The sequence below is a fragment of the Macrobrachium rosenbergii genome, chromosome 21, assembly GCF_040412425.1.
Source record: "Macrobrachium rosenbergii isolate ZJJX-2024 chromosome 21, ASM4041242v1, whole genome shotgun sequence".
Taxonomy (NCBI): Eukaryota; Metazoa; Arthropoda; class Malacostraca; order Decapoda; family Palaemonidae; genus Macrobrachium; species Macrobrachium rosenbergii.
In genome coordinates, this window is record NC_089761.1 from 24,820,644 (window position 1) to 24,834,966 (window position 14,323).

A 14,323-nucleotide genomic window follows, 5' to 3' on the forward strand; every position below is an offset into this window, starting at 1 on the left:
TCTTTCATTCTCTATAACGATTGAAGATTATATATAGACCTTGGTAAAGGTATTATTTCAGTTTTCATCAATTATTCGTGATGAGTTTTCTTATCTGGCTGACCTTTCAGGTACGTAATTTCCATAGTTAGAAGCACAGAGATTTAACTGAAAGTGTAATGTATATGTATATATATATATATATATATATATATATATATATATATATATATATACTCTATATATATATATATATATATAGCATGTATGTAATGTGTGTGTGTGTGTGTGTGTGTGTACACACTTTAAATGAAAGTGTGTATATATATACTGTATATACATACATACATACATACAAATATAATACAATACATATATATATATATATATGTATATATATATATGCTATATATATATATATATATATATATTATTTTTGTTAAAGAACCGCACATTCCTCTGCTGGGTCCAACAGCAATATCTGTTAAATCTTCCCGTTTTCTCTATCTCTTCTTCTTTATTCTTTAAGAAGAGCCTCAGTCCGCAACGTATTGGTTAAAAGTTCGTTGCTGTTGGCTCGCAGATATTCTCCTGGTGTGCGTAGATATTGCGCTGATGAAGCAGCGCGGAATTGACTTGTGTTGCTCTTTTGAACTTGGCGCGGCTTGTATCGACTCTTATTCGACATTGCTTCGGTTAGACTGAGATATTTTTCGCGTTGTCTCAGTTTGTCTTTGTGTGCTTTTGTTTTCGAGAATTGCATGGGGGAAGGCAGAGTAGTGTTTCCTTATCGGTGGTACTTCACATCCTTTTAATTTCTCTCTCTCTCTCTCTCTCTCTCTCTCTCTCTCTCTCTCTCTCTCTCTCTCTCTCTCTCTCTCTCTCTCTCTCATCTCTCTCTTTGTATATATATATATATATATATATATATATATATCTATATATATATATATATATATATATATATATATCTCTCCTCATACTATATCTACTATATATACAGTATATATATATGTGTGTGTTTGTGTGGGTATGTACAAAATAGTTTTAATTTCAATTTCACCATTTAAGTGAATAACTTACACCCAAAAAGGTATTATAATTGATATGTGTTTATCAGTTATGATTAATTCCCTTTGGGTGTAAGTTACCGCAAAGGGTTATATTTGGTAATGTAAAGAATGCATGGACAATAATTTACGCACACATACATATAGACATACACATTATACACACTCATACATATATGCACACACAAACATGTGCTTGTGTTTGTTCTCATGATGCACATACATGCGTGCTATGTCACAGCGCACCCAGATAACTATGTCTGTGCGTTTAATGAATAAAGTTGTTTATTCCAAGTCTAGACGGATGAGAGAGGAACTCCCGTAACCACGTGTCTGTGTCAGCTTCAATGAGAGCGAAGGAAAAATGAACTGCAACGCTTGTGGAATGCCTCACTCATTCCCCCCGGGCTGGGGAATAGGATTTGAACTCGCGAGGGTTGGTACAGTATAATCTAAGTTGCAAGGACCTTGCTAAGTTGATCGGTTTGAGTCCAGCGGTCTACGCCAGGCTTCTTTTGCCCTCCAGCGTCTTATCCCAAGCGTCCTGCCAGATTTGATTAAACACCGGCATTGAAGAAAAGTGAATTAAAAGGATTGAGGAAACTTAAAACAAAAGCAGTTAGGCTGACGTATCAGTTCTTTTTTAACAGAACTAGTATCATCTGGCATTATTAGCTCGGTTTAAGAATCGGTCTAGTGTGTCTAGTAAGGAAATTCGATAGAAGATACCATAATTATGCAAAAATGTTGCAAATTATTGAGGAAAACAGTCACTGGGAGAAGCCGATGTTGGTCGGTTTATTCTATGGCAACCATCAGATAGAGTACAATGTTTAAGAATTTGCTTGAATAAGTCTAATAAGGGAAATCGATAAATGTTTATTAAATAATCATCTGCAAAATGTTGCAAATTATTTGTGGAAGACAGTCCCTTAGGGGAACTCGGTTAGAAATTCAATAATTATGTGTAAATTGTAAACTTTTGATGGAAAAAAAAAATATACACTTTGCGAGTATTAGAAAAATTAACCTCGTTAAAGGTGCTGAAATTTATTGATGAAAATAATCTTTTTATAACGCAGTGAAAATGAGTAAATATTGGACAGTGTTGCAAATTGCTGATGAAAAATAAGCTCATTGGGAAACTGTGAAAAGTAAATAACTTTGTGTACAATGTTAGCTGTTGATGAAAATTGCTTTCCTTGAGGGAATTCAATAAATATGTAGTCGTTAATGAACTCCTGAGATTACAAAATTCGAGAATAAGGAAATTTATTTTACGTAAGATTTACAGAACCCCTGTGATAAAAGACATAATAAAGCTTTTGAAATAAATAAAAATCCGTATGTGAAATCAGAACCCGTAGAGAGAAAAATGTGAATTAAAAATGTATAGACAGGATTCACCATCAAATAAAAAAAAACTAGATGTACCAAAGAGCATTCAGTAAAAAAAAGTAAACGGAATTTGGGTCACAAATAAAATATTTCTAAAACGCAATTCTGGAAGTATGCAATACCTCATTTTGACGTCCAGAGAGATAAGGTGGATATCATTGAAGCATCCATCAAGAAGTCCTTGATTGAAAGGATCCAGTGTGAGCAGCCTAATTAACGAAAGGAATGCGGTTTAAGGAACAGTACTGATGTTTGTTGCTAGAACCGATCTTTTTTGACGACGGTGGCCACCGTGTCTTTCAAAACCGTGAATGTGTGTTTAGTTTTTTTCAATGTGCTTGGGTGGAATTTATGTTAAAAAGCAACAGGGGAATTACTCAAAATAAAATTATTTTTGTTAGTACCATAATACTCAGCCTACTTGTGCTGTTAGCGACAAGCGGCGTTGTACATCCAAAAATGTTTTGCATTCGTATTTTTATTAATTTCTTTTTTTAAAGAAATACTGTATGTATCTAAGTATCCGTGGGTTAATTCGTGATTAAAAACTCGAGAGTATGTATTCACGTTAATCTCCTCTAGCGCTGAAAGTATTTGAGAGAGATTGTGTTAAACTTTACCGGCCTGGTGCCAGCACGTTATGTTGCTTCATGCTTTATCCCTAACGGAAGAGAGAGAGAGAGAGAGAGAGAGAGAGAGAAAACAGAAAAGAGATAATATACATGTGAGATGTTATCTGCGATCCGTACCATTCTCGCAAGATAAGATGTTTATCCACGAAATAGATTATGATCACTCGGCCGTGACTTCGAATTTCCCAGTATGTTTTCTGTTACTAAATTGGAACCGAGGAGCTGTGCAACGGCAAGAGGTGAACGGCGCCGATCGGAATTGTTTCAGTAACCGTCTCCAAAATCATCGAGAGATACATCCGTGATTCCTCAGCTGGTTTTAAATTGAAAAAGACGCCATCTGGTAGCCATTACGTTGTGCTACTCTCGGTGATCAAAGAACCTGTCAGAAATGCTGAACGCGAGTCTACTCCGCTAAAACTGTCTAACAGTCCTCTTTTTAGTCTAAGATGCGAAAAGAATAGCCATCATTTGTTCATTTTTTCCATCCATCTTATTTTTAACGTAGGTTTTAGCCTCGTGTTTAATGCGCTTACGAACCCCGAGGGCCTGTGTTTTGTTATATCGGCAAGAAATCGTTGGGTAACATCTTTACCTAAAGATGGCGCTGTAATGATCCCGGGATCGAAATAGCTATTGCTATCACTTAAAACCAAAATAAAAAATATCTATAATTCTGTGTCATCACCCGCATTCTGTAATTTTATATTAGTTAAAAAGCAAATATTATGTAACTGAAGGCGAGTGGTCCATTAACAGCATATTTGTTTTTTATTCTGCCCTTCTCGATCCCCGAGACTTAGTGAGAAGCTTTTTATTTTTTTTCGAACAAGAAAAACCTCCCTAAAATAGATTTTGATAATGATTGACGATTTCTCGTGTGCTTTAGAAGACCAGTTATTGATGAAAGAAATATTTTTTAACGACTGTGGAACAATCACCTTTTCATTTCTCATTATGAGACTACACGCAATTGCTTGATGTTTGTGCGGTAATATTTATTTATTTAGAACCTGCTTGATATATATTGCTTATGTAGCATATTTAATCCGCAAAATCGACAAAGTAGTTCTAATTCCGTTTAAAACCACTTTTCACTAATAATAATACTAGACAACGGTATTGTAATTGATAATTAAAACGTTAGATTGATGGATTGTAGTTATCTGGCATCAAAATTATCAGGGCCACAGACGCCTTCCGTAGCAATAAAAGAGAGAATCTTAGCATAAAGAATCTTATAGTTTATGTGTATCCCGCGCTTACAAATTAATATACGCCTTAAGAACGGCTCCAGTTAGTTTTAGGAATTTAGCAGTAATCTTTATCTACAAAAGTAGGAACGAATTAGTCGGTATATTCCATCGAGTGTGAAATATTTCTCCTAAGAAAAGAAAAATAGGAAAGACTTGTTTACCGAACTTGGAAACAAGAACGGAAGATCGGTTATGGGAATGAGGAAAACAGTTGCATTCATATGAATACATGAATATGCATACCTACTGTAACATGCACTGCGTGTATTTTATTCTCCACGCCCTATTTCATGTATACACATTATCCTGCATGTTTTGTCGCAATGTGTGTGTGTGTGTGTGTCCATCTTGCCCCAAATGTCGTTTGAAATTGTGGAGGGAAAACTGGCTGGAGAGTTATTGGCCGCAATACTGCCCCCACAGGTCTTTACCCCACCCTCCCCACCCTCTTCTCACTGTCCTTCTTCTTACCCACCCCCCTCCTCCTCTTACCGACTTCCTAAGCTGTTATAGTTTTCTATGCATCTGCCATGTGGATCCGATAAGATTCCTTTTCAGCGTTGACTAGCTACAGACTGCTATGCTGTACGGCAGTGTACGCGATCACAGTGAATATCATTACGTTACGCTTACTTTAAAATTTTCTCCATTCATATATATATATATATATATATATATATATATATATATATATATATATATATATACACATATACACACATACACAACTGTGGAGCTTTCTCCTGAGAGTGGCTCCAGAAGTGTTATACCTCCGATTTCAATCACAAATAGGATTAAATTAATTGCTTGACCCATGCCCTACTCAGTGGACGTTCAGTGGGCTTATATCCCGACATTGCTAGGCCTTTTTTAGTGGTACTCCATCCAATTACTGACAAGACAATGCATATAATTTGATACTTTAGATAGTATAATGTGGTGTCGGGTATAAGCGCTATATGCAACATAAATGTTTGTTTAATGCGGTGTCGGGTATTAGTATTGTATACAATATAAATGGTTAGTTCTGTATCTTATGCTATGTGCGTATTAATACATTGTATATAACACTCGTGCTGGTATAAGCATCTGCGGTATCCTGTGTTTTATCTATGCACACCGAAGCTTCTCCCGTCAGTGTGTTCCCGAATGAAAAGACATTGTCTCACACAGTATTGTTCTTGCGTATCTAATTTTCTCTGAGTATAAAATACCTATACTTATCGTGATAAACTACAATTTCCTTTTTCGCCACACCCTTTCTACATTTCCTGGGGTTTTGCTAGTCTCCCCGCTTTGTATATTCTGTTTCGAACGGCGAATTGGTGTGGAAATTCGCGTTCAATGCATTTCTTGACCTAGATATATCGACATTGTTGTAAATGGGTAGGGGAAAGGGGTCCATTGACAATATTTTTCCATAAACATCAATTCGGCCATTCCACACGAAAACTTTGACACAGGGAATGCCAAATCATTTATCATCAGTTGAATTTCATGATAATGCAACCTTTAAATTCACCTCCTCGTGTGTTATGGAGTCGTACCGTGGGTACCGGCCAGCCATGGATGGCATGGGGCAGGGTGAGAGAGGGAGGACCCTGCAAGGACCGGGAGATGGGAGAATCTGAGTTTTACAGTTGGCGGTGGGCACAAGGACTGGTTGTTGTGTTTTGTGTTTGAATATTTTGAATTATGTCAGTGGTTCCTAATCGGCGCCGCTTCCTTCGTGATTAGCACGATACTCCCTATCTACGGACGCCGTTTTCTCATCCTGTCATTCGGGTATTCGTCAGGAGGGAGAGAGAAAAATGGCAGTTTAAAAGGACCAAAACCGTGAAAGTGAAACAGGTTAGGCGAAATCGGCGTGTCAGAGTGAAACTTCGAGGGACATTGTGACTGAAACTTCTAAGGACATCGTAGCTGAAAGTTCTAAGGACAGTGTAGCCGAAAATTCTTGTAAGGACATTGTAGCTGAAAGTTCTTAGAACGGCAATTTAGCCGAAACTTCGAAGGATATCGTAGCTGAAAGCACTCGTGACGAACAGTTCGTTTCCCTCGCAGTAACAAGTGAAGTTCCTGAAGAAGTTCCGCCCGAAACGTTGTTTTACGTCGGGCACGAAAGGCCGAGGTGTGGAGGAGTAGTTGTGTGTCATGAGAGATGCGAAGGGGAAAAAAGGGCGCCGTGAAGAGGCATTTTGAAGATGGCGGGCGGCGTGTGAGGAGGAGGAGGAGGACATGATGCGGTGGATGCTCGTGCCGTCCGTTACAGAACCTGCGATTTCAATTCAGTAGAGGAAATATGGCGTCCGGGAGAACCTCGTCTCACCCTACTTCTCGCCATTGAAGACTAAACATGCATAAATAGGCCGTGGCGATGACCCTCGTGCTGTGTGGAGACGACCTAAGTGCGTAATTATGTGACGCTCGGGATTTTATTCATACGCTTTCCTCGACGGACGTGGAGAAGAGAGAGAGAGAGACACGCACTGAACGACGGGAGGAAGAAGAGGAATAGGAGAGAAAGAGAGAGAGAGAGAGAGAAGAGTTTGTTGTTGACATTCTAATGCTTCTTCTTGGAGGCTTTTGTAAGTGCACTTCAGTCACTTCCTTCTTCGGGGTTTGGTGCAAGAGAGAGGAGAGAGTGAGAGAGAGAGAGAGGGCGTTAGGCCAGACACGGCTTGGAGGTCCACCTCCGCCAGAAGTAGTCTGTTCAGGCGGGTAATGGGGTTGTGTGTCTTCTTCCCCAGTTGGAGGTTCTTTGAATTTGAGGGGGGCGGGGAAGGTTTGCGGCATCAATTGGAAATTGCTGCAAGGACCGACTCCGTAGGCCTGTTGCCGTAGAGAGAGAGAGGGTTTTAGCTCCTGACTTTTATATTTTATGTTGTAAATTTCAAGCCTCGTCGTCCTCTCCCATAATGATCAAAGCTAGGACAACCTTCGGTGGCTGCATGATTTCAATTATCGTAGGCCTATAGGGAGGCCAACTAGGCCTATATAGTAGTGTACATAGGGTTTTAGGGCCAGACTTTATATGTATTGTGATTTTCAAACCGTATCTTAATTCCTATGAGGGCTGCATGATTTTGGATAGCTTAGGCCTATCTATTCGATATTTAATCAGGCACATGATATTTCGGAGTTTAATTAGGCCTTATAGATAGGCCTATGTTAAGATTAACCCACCAATGTTTTATCTCGTGAGAAGACTTCCTTTGAAAGCTTCATAAATTCGAATAGCATATGCCTTTCTATCCAATATTTAGGGAAGTCTGAGTTTAATTAGGTATTATAGGTAAGTTTAGGGTAAGACTAACCTAAACCTCATGTTATATTTCCAGAGAATCGTTAAGGCTTCCATTTGCAAGGCCACATTAACCCTTGTGTGGAAGTTATGTAATCACCTCACCTTAGAAGCAGACCTATTTCTGGACTCTCTGCTGCAAAGATAAACTCGTCACAGTAATTAATACAGCATCCTATGTTAGGTTAGGCTATTTCGCACAGTGTAGGCAAGTTTAGGACCTTTTTGGGCTTGTCTTTGTTACTATGGTAGGCTTGGTAACAGTTGAGGTAAGAATACCATCACAAATAGATGAGGATTGTTATTAAGGCTTTAAATTTATGGGTAGACATTTTATCATGAAGGCTTTGCAGCTTGCTTAGGCAAAGCCGTCAGTTTTCGCAAATTACGCAGGTGCCCAGACAGGTGTTTGAAAAATAGGTCAAGAGAGGAAATTCTAAATAGCCTAACCTAATTTGAGTCTGTTAACCCACCAAAGCTGCTGCTGACATCGCTGTTCTATTAGCGTAATATATGAGTAGGCTGTAATGTCAAGTTCTATTAGCCTTGGCTATAATGACAAGTTTTACTTGTCCGTGAAACACTGCTGTAGGCTAACCTTGTTTGGTTGATGTAGGTGAGATGAACCCAATGTTTTTTGGGTTTAAATTTGTCGTTGAGGCTTGCTAGGTTAATGGTTGATTAGCCCCAATTAAGTTTAATTTTGTACGATTACCTGCTAGTGTAGTCTGGCGTATTTTTCAATGCTGGAACTGACAGTAATTGACATGATATTGTTAGGCTATTTGAATAATTTCAGGTAGCCTAAGAACAGATTATGTAGGCTACATAAAAATTAACTTCAGTTCATGTGCAAGGTAATAAAAATAGTTGCTAAACAGAGCTGCGGACATGTTTCACATGATTGTAGGTTATATTTTCATGTAGCCAGTGCAAGACAGTTTTAGGCAGCTTGTATCATATACTGTATTGTACTGTGTGTTTTTTAAGTATGGTTGATTGCTAATTAAAAGCCCTGTGCAGTACTAATGTATCATAACCAATAATGGTAATTACAGAGATACTCTTGAACTTAATCTAGGGTTTACATTATGCAGTACTGAAGATCACTATCATGGCCTTTCCCACTAGAACATTTACCACGTTTTGTCTATGTTTTTGATGTTGATGCCTTTCGTTTATGTTTATGATATTTACATCTTTTGTACGGGTTTGTACGTGTATCCCCAAGGGGCTGGTACGAAACACAGTGCCCATATTGCATGTATACCGGTAGTTACTGAACCAGAGGGGAACAGTAGTAGTCTTCAGTTTTACCCCACATTCGATCTTGCCAGGCCAAAAAAATTAATGATAAATGGGAAAGACCATATTTCGCAAAGTTGGGAATCGTGAAGTTTTACCTCTGTAACATTCCCTTGCTTAGAGAACATGAAAGAATCTTATGATTCATTGAATAATGCAAGGTTGTGAGACGCATGTCATATGTAAAGGGCAAATGTCATAGTTTCAAAAAAGATAGACATATGTCAGCAAATTGTGAAGAACAGTCCTTGTTAAGAATCTATAGTGCGAACAAAACAAGTGAAAGTTGAATGTCTGTATTGCAAGCAGGGAAGGTTATAAAAAAAATTTTTATGTCATGATGATTATATTAAATTGCTTGTTGTATGCCATCCTGGTGCTAAAGTTCAAATGAATTACAGTACCTACTCAGGCCTGATGTTTATGCTAAAATAGTATCTGACAACCATCAGAAGATGGTTGACATTTGTTTACACATTGTAGCATAATGCCCTTTAATAGAACAGACCTGCGTGACATGGATTGTGGGACTATCCTGCTATTTCTTGTTGATGGTTCCGTATATCCTCTCGGGTAGAATACAGAGTAACGGGTCACAAAGTATTTGGGGAGGGAGATTGAGGCAGGCAAAGTCACCCAGCCAGGTTAGGACACAGCTGAATAGTTTGTTAATTGACGAAAATTCATGTAACCCATGTAGTCAGCGTTAACTGGGAAAATTACATAGTTCTACAATATAAATGACAAAAATGCTCTCCCCAAAAAAGCAGGCATTTTGATATGGTGTCACAAAGCCCTGATATCATTCTAGTTAACAAAATTTTATACTGCATTAGTCTGCCCATTGAGGTGTTGTGTTTATATTGCTCTACCCTTCAGTGCTTGCAAATATTGCCCTCATGCTTGCCATAATGTTATCCTTTGACTAACATTTCAAAAGGACTGAAATGAGGACTGGTCATTAAATCTGATGCTTCTCAAATTTTGATTGGTTGCTTATGCCTCAAGTATTTAGCCTATATTACCCACCATGTAGGCTATTCATAGCTCATAGGACAAAGATATGTGGCAGTAAAGTTGATATAAAGATAAATGTTCATAATGCTTATAACAGATACATTATTAGATGTCATCGTAAAATAGCTTTATCAGACCACTGAATCTCTTCTTTTGAGTGTTTCACAGATAGCCAAGTGATTTGCTAAGTACCGGTAATTTTTGAAAAAGGTAGCAAGTGAAGTCAAAGAAGGTGAACAGCTTTTGAGAAGAGACAGATAGAATGGATAGGAATTAAAAGACAGAAAGAACCTTGCTTGGCCCAAAGAGATATTAAAAAGAACTTATATTACTGTGCTTCTGAAGACTAGAAAGTACCAGAGAGGAATTCTGCTTGCAGACATGAACATAATGTATGGCTCCTTTGGTAGGCAAGCAGCAATAAGATTAAGAAATTTGATAGCTTTTATAAGTAATACGGTATGAAAGGAAATAAAAAGGAATTATCGCTGAAGAATTACATCTTTGTATTCTTTTTTATTCACCGTTTTTGGTGTTTTGTGTAATTTTGCTTTCAAAGGTCATGTCAGTTGCTTCCTTTGGGTTTGAGCCTCACTTTCTATCTTCCATGATAATGATTCAGATTATGGCAGAGGTCGCCTGTCCCATTAGTCTACTTGAGAATTACTGTTCATGTATTTAAATGCAAAATAACTTCATTTCACCATTTGTCATTAACAATCTCTGAAAACTTAAGAAGTCAGTAACATGTTCACTTGGATACAAAAGTAACATGCTGGTAGTTTTGCAGTGTGTCAATAACCGTTTTTGTAGCTAAGAATTATAGACATTGCTTTTAACTCTAGGTACTGTATTGTAATTCAGAATCTTTTCCCTTGTTGACCTAGTTGTTGTCAGGTACTTTTTTTCAAAGTCAGCTTTCCCCCCCCCCTTTTTTTTATAGGTTATGTATGCAGTTGTTTAAGATGCCTTTTTTGCAATAAAAAAAAAATCCTTTTGGAATAGAGGGCCAAGGGTAGGGTTATTTATTTTCACATTTACTGCATAGTTTGTGTGGTTTTAGCCATTAAACCTTTCTTGAAATGCCAAAGCAATACCTGTAAGATACCATGACAGGTACAGATTACAAATTTTGTGTTCCCATTAATGTGAAATGAAGTTTTTTGGTAGTTTATGGATATTATATTTGAGTTTAGAGGCTGCCATGCTATAATAAATCCCAGTGGTTTCTGTTTAGTTCTTTCAGCCACTGTTCCCAAACTGCAGTACTATTTACTTAATTGGTGTTTTTATATTTAACCAACTTGTAATTTCTCTCTTAAAGTTGATCATATTATATATACAGTATCGGCAGTCGTCTTGGTATTGGTCATTAGAATTATTATGGTATGGCTAACAGACTACTTGAATGTAGGTCCAGTTATTTGCTGGCAAGATGTGTATTTGCTTTTCACTGGGCTCTAGGAAACCATCCCTGCATGTGCGAAGCATATACAGCGGACATACTGTATACAATATTCTTGGGCCTTCATACTGTAGAAAGTAGTCATTGTACAATTTTGTTATAATGTTTAGTGTTTGTCAACAAAGGTAATTTTTGATGAACAGGAATGAAAAACTGGTGCTATCTTTTTTATGCTAAGCAAGCTGTTGCCAAGGTTTGAATTGAAATTTGGGATTGTGAACAACATGGTAATAAAAAGAATTACTGTACATTCATGGAACCTAATGAAGAAATAAGTATCACACTGTGTTTGGATACACTTGGCTAGTTGTAGCCTTAATATGTATATAAGGAAGGTCAGTGACCTAGAAATGGATCAGGAATAGAACATTTGCATGGTGGTAAGTGCTTAATAAATTGGAATTAATTCCTTAGTTACTGAGAATTATTCCTTTTTAATTTATTTGTAAATTTGTTGCTATTTGTTTCCAATTTTCAGTGGGTTGTATTGGGTGGTCAGTGTATCCTGTAGAATATATGGGTCCCATGAAATAACGTCAGAACATTGTAAAATATATGCATTGGAGCAAAAATGAAATATAATATTGACGGGTAGGGGGTTGACAAGGTATTTTTTTTTTAAGTCACTGCTCTGTTTTATATAAAGAGTTGTGTGTACAGTAATTTGATTCAGAATTATCTGTGGTTGTGTTTTTCAGTTTCTTCCATTTTGCAATACAGTATCCATTTTAAATTGTGTTGTATAGTACTCATAGGTACTGTACTGTATTCAGGTGTCTCTTATGATTAAGAGATTTATACAGCGTATTGTATGTGCAAGCCTATGTGTTTATTTCTCTCAGCTGTATGTTTAAGTAAATGATATAGTGTCTGTAGCTCCAGCTTTGTTGTACTGTGGGCAGTGATAGAAATTTCTCTGACCCCATATGCAGATTATCTCCTCTTATCAGAGGTGTTGATAAGAACCTCTGGCTGGGTTCAAAAAGAACTGCTGTACTGTTCCGCGAGGAAGGGCAATATTCAAAAGACTTATATTAATGGTTTTCCCTTATGTTTTTTCAATATTTTGCAGGTTTAGTTAGATTGAATTGATATAGTTATTTTCTCTCTTAGTAATGTCCATTCATTTTTTCAGGAGGAGGAAGGCTGAATCAAGGCTTTAAGGCAGAAACCATGTCTGGCACAAGGAAGAGGGTAAGCTTATAAGTATGGTAGAAGCATTGGCTATCTTTTTGGTATATGTACGTGTGCTATTTCATATATTCACCTGTACTGAATTATGTCTCGCTAGTACAGTAAGTACAGTTGTCAGTTGTTGCTGATAGATATTCTAGTAAAGAGATAGATGTTAGAAACTTACATAGTTTTTCATGTAATTCAAGCATTAGATTTTGAATGTAAAAATAGTTCCTTTCATGACCTTACGTTTTTATTTATGTACTAGTATTTTGCTTGCCATGTCATGTTGCCGTCTTCATGCATGCTGGGTGCATTGGTTTAAGTGATCTTGTTGTAGATGGCTACAGTATATTGTCTAGTATATTAGGCTTTGTCACTTTGATTTAGTTGCATGATGGTGTCAGCACAATCTAAAATTTTGCTTATTGTTCCTTGTGCAGGGTGTCGAATGTGAATGACTTGTGCTGGTTTTTCTTCTGCTGACTTTTTCTCTTGTCTGAAATGATTATTGCACTGTGCATAAGAATTCATACTAGGAAACTGAAAAATTTTGGATCTACATGGAATTCATGCTCTCTGCTGATAGGCTAGATAATTGTGGAATATTAGATGCATATTTGAAACTGATTTTGGTCACAGTTTAAACCTTTGTTTGTGAAGCATCTGCTGAAGTTAAGAAGAGTTGGTTATATGATTCTAATTAACTTTTATTTTTTAGTAACTGCTGTTATTTTTCCCTCCCTTTACCTCCTACATGATGTGTTTTTGTAATTTTAGTGACTAGCTTTAATTGCTTAAGTTCTAGACATTGTATTAGATTTAAGCATGGCATCATTAGCAGGGTTGTCACTTTTTACTACTCTGCTTAATCTGTTTTCTAATCTAGTCGTTTCCATTTGGAATACTGTGTACAGTAATGTGGATGGTAAATTTCTTGATAACCTGTTCTTCAAAATCCTGGATTTAGCCATAGAACCCTTCCAGAGTGAGCAGTTTCGTTATGGTTTGAACGAGTGTTATATAGACATGAGGATTTTATTACTGGGTTGTGAATTTAGGAAGCAAAGTAAATTGCTTTGCATGAATCAGAATCATGGAAAATGGTAGGCTGTCTCACTCTCTCTCTTGACAATCTAGTAAATGTTGCTGTTTTTGTGACTAGTATATATTGTTACTGATACTGAACAGGGATCAGGAAAATCCAGTTGGTAATCCTCTCCTTTTTACTTAGTCTTATGCATCATATGTTACGGCAGCTATGCTGGTCTCCCTGCCAAATTTGGATGAAACATCATTTTCAGTGAAAAATAGATTGAATGTTTCCATTTGAAGCTGTCAGACTTGGATTTTTTATTCTCATACATTCTACAAATATTCTTATATTTAGTAATAAATATATTGTCACTTGTGGGAGGAAGGTTATCCAGCTTTTTACCTTTTGTGTTCATGTAGATGGTGTGCTTAAACTTAGGTATATTCAGGAGTTGGGTATACCTACTGTAGCCCAACACATTCCTCTTGTGTTTTGCTTAAAGCCCTGGGGTAAATATAGTAATGTATCATGTGACTTTTTTGAGACCAAATTTTTATATTAATTTTTATGGTGGGGATGTGGGTTGCATCATACCTGTAGTGCAAATCAAAATGTGTGTGTGTGTGTGTGTGTGTGTAGAGCATGTCCAGACTGCTGCGCAAAAGGTTAGGCTATTTTACGCATC

At 37.2% G+C, this 14,323-nt stretch overlaps 1 protein-coding gene across 2 annotated transcripts in view; it reads left to right on the plus strand.

The window, feature by feature from the left end:
- The first annotated feature begins 5,863 nt into the window (after window positions 1-5,863).
- The window catches only part of Pcl (polycomb protein Pcl), a 55,451-nt gene continuing 46,991 nt past the window's right edge, over window positions 5,864-14,323 (plus strand). Inside the window, exons 1-2 of one of the 2 annotated variants that reach the window (XM_067123288.1) lie at window positions 5,864-6,923; window positions 12,562-12,620. In XM_067123288.1, coding sequence (XP_066979389.1) covers window positions 12,600-12,620 — 21 coding nt within the window. In that variant the 5' untranslated portion in view covers window positions 5,864-6,923; window positions 12,562-12,599. The remainder of the gene's footprint in view (window positions 6,924-12,561; window positions 12,621-14,323) is intronic. The other variant, XM_067123289.1, reaches the window with a different exon arrangement.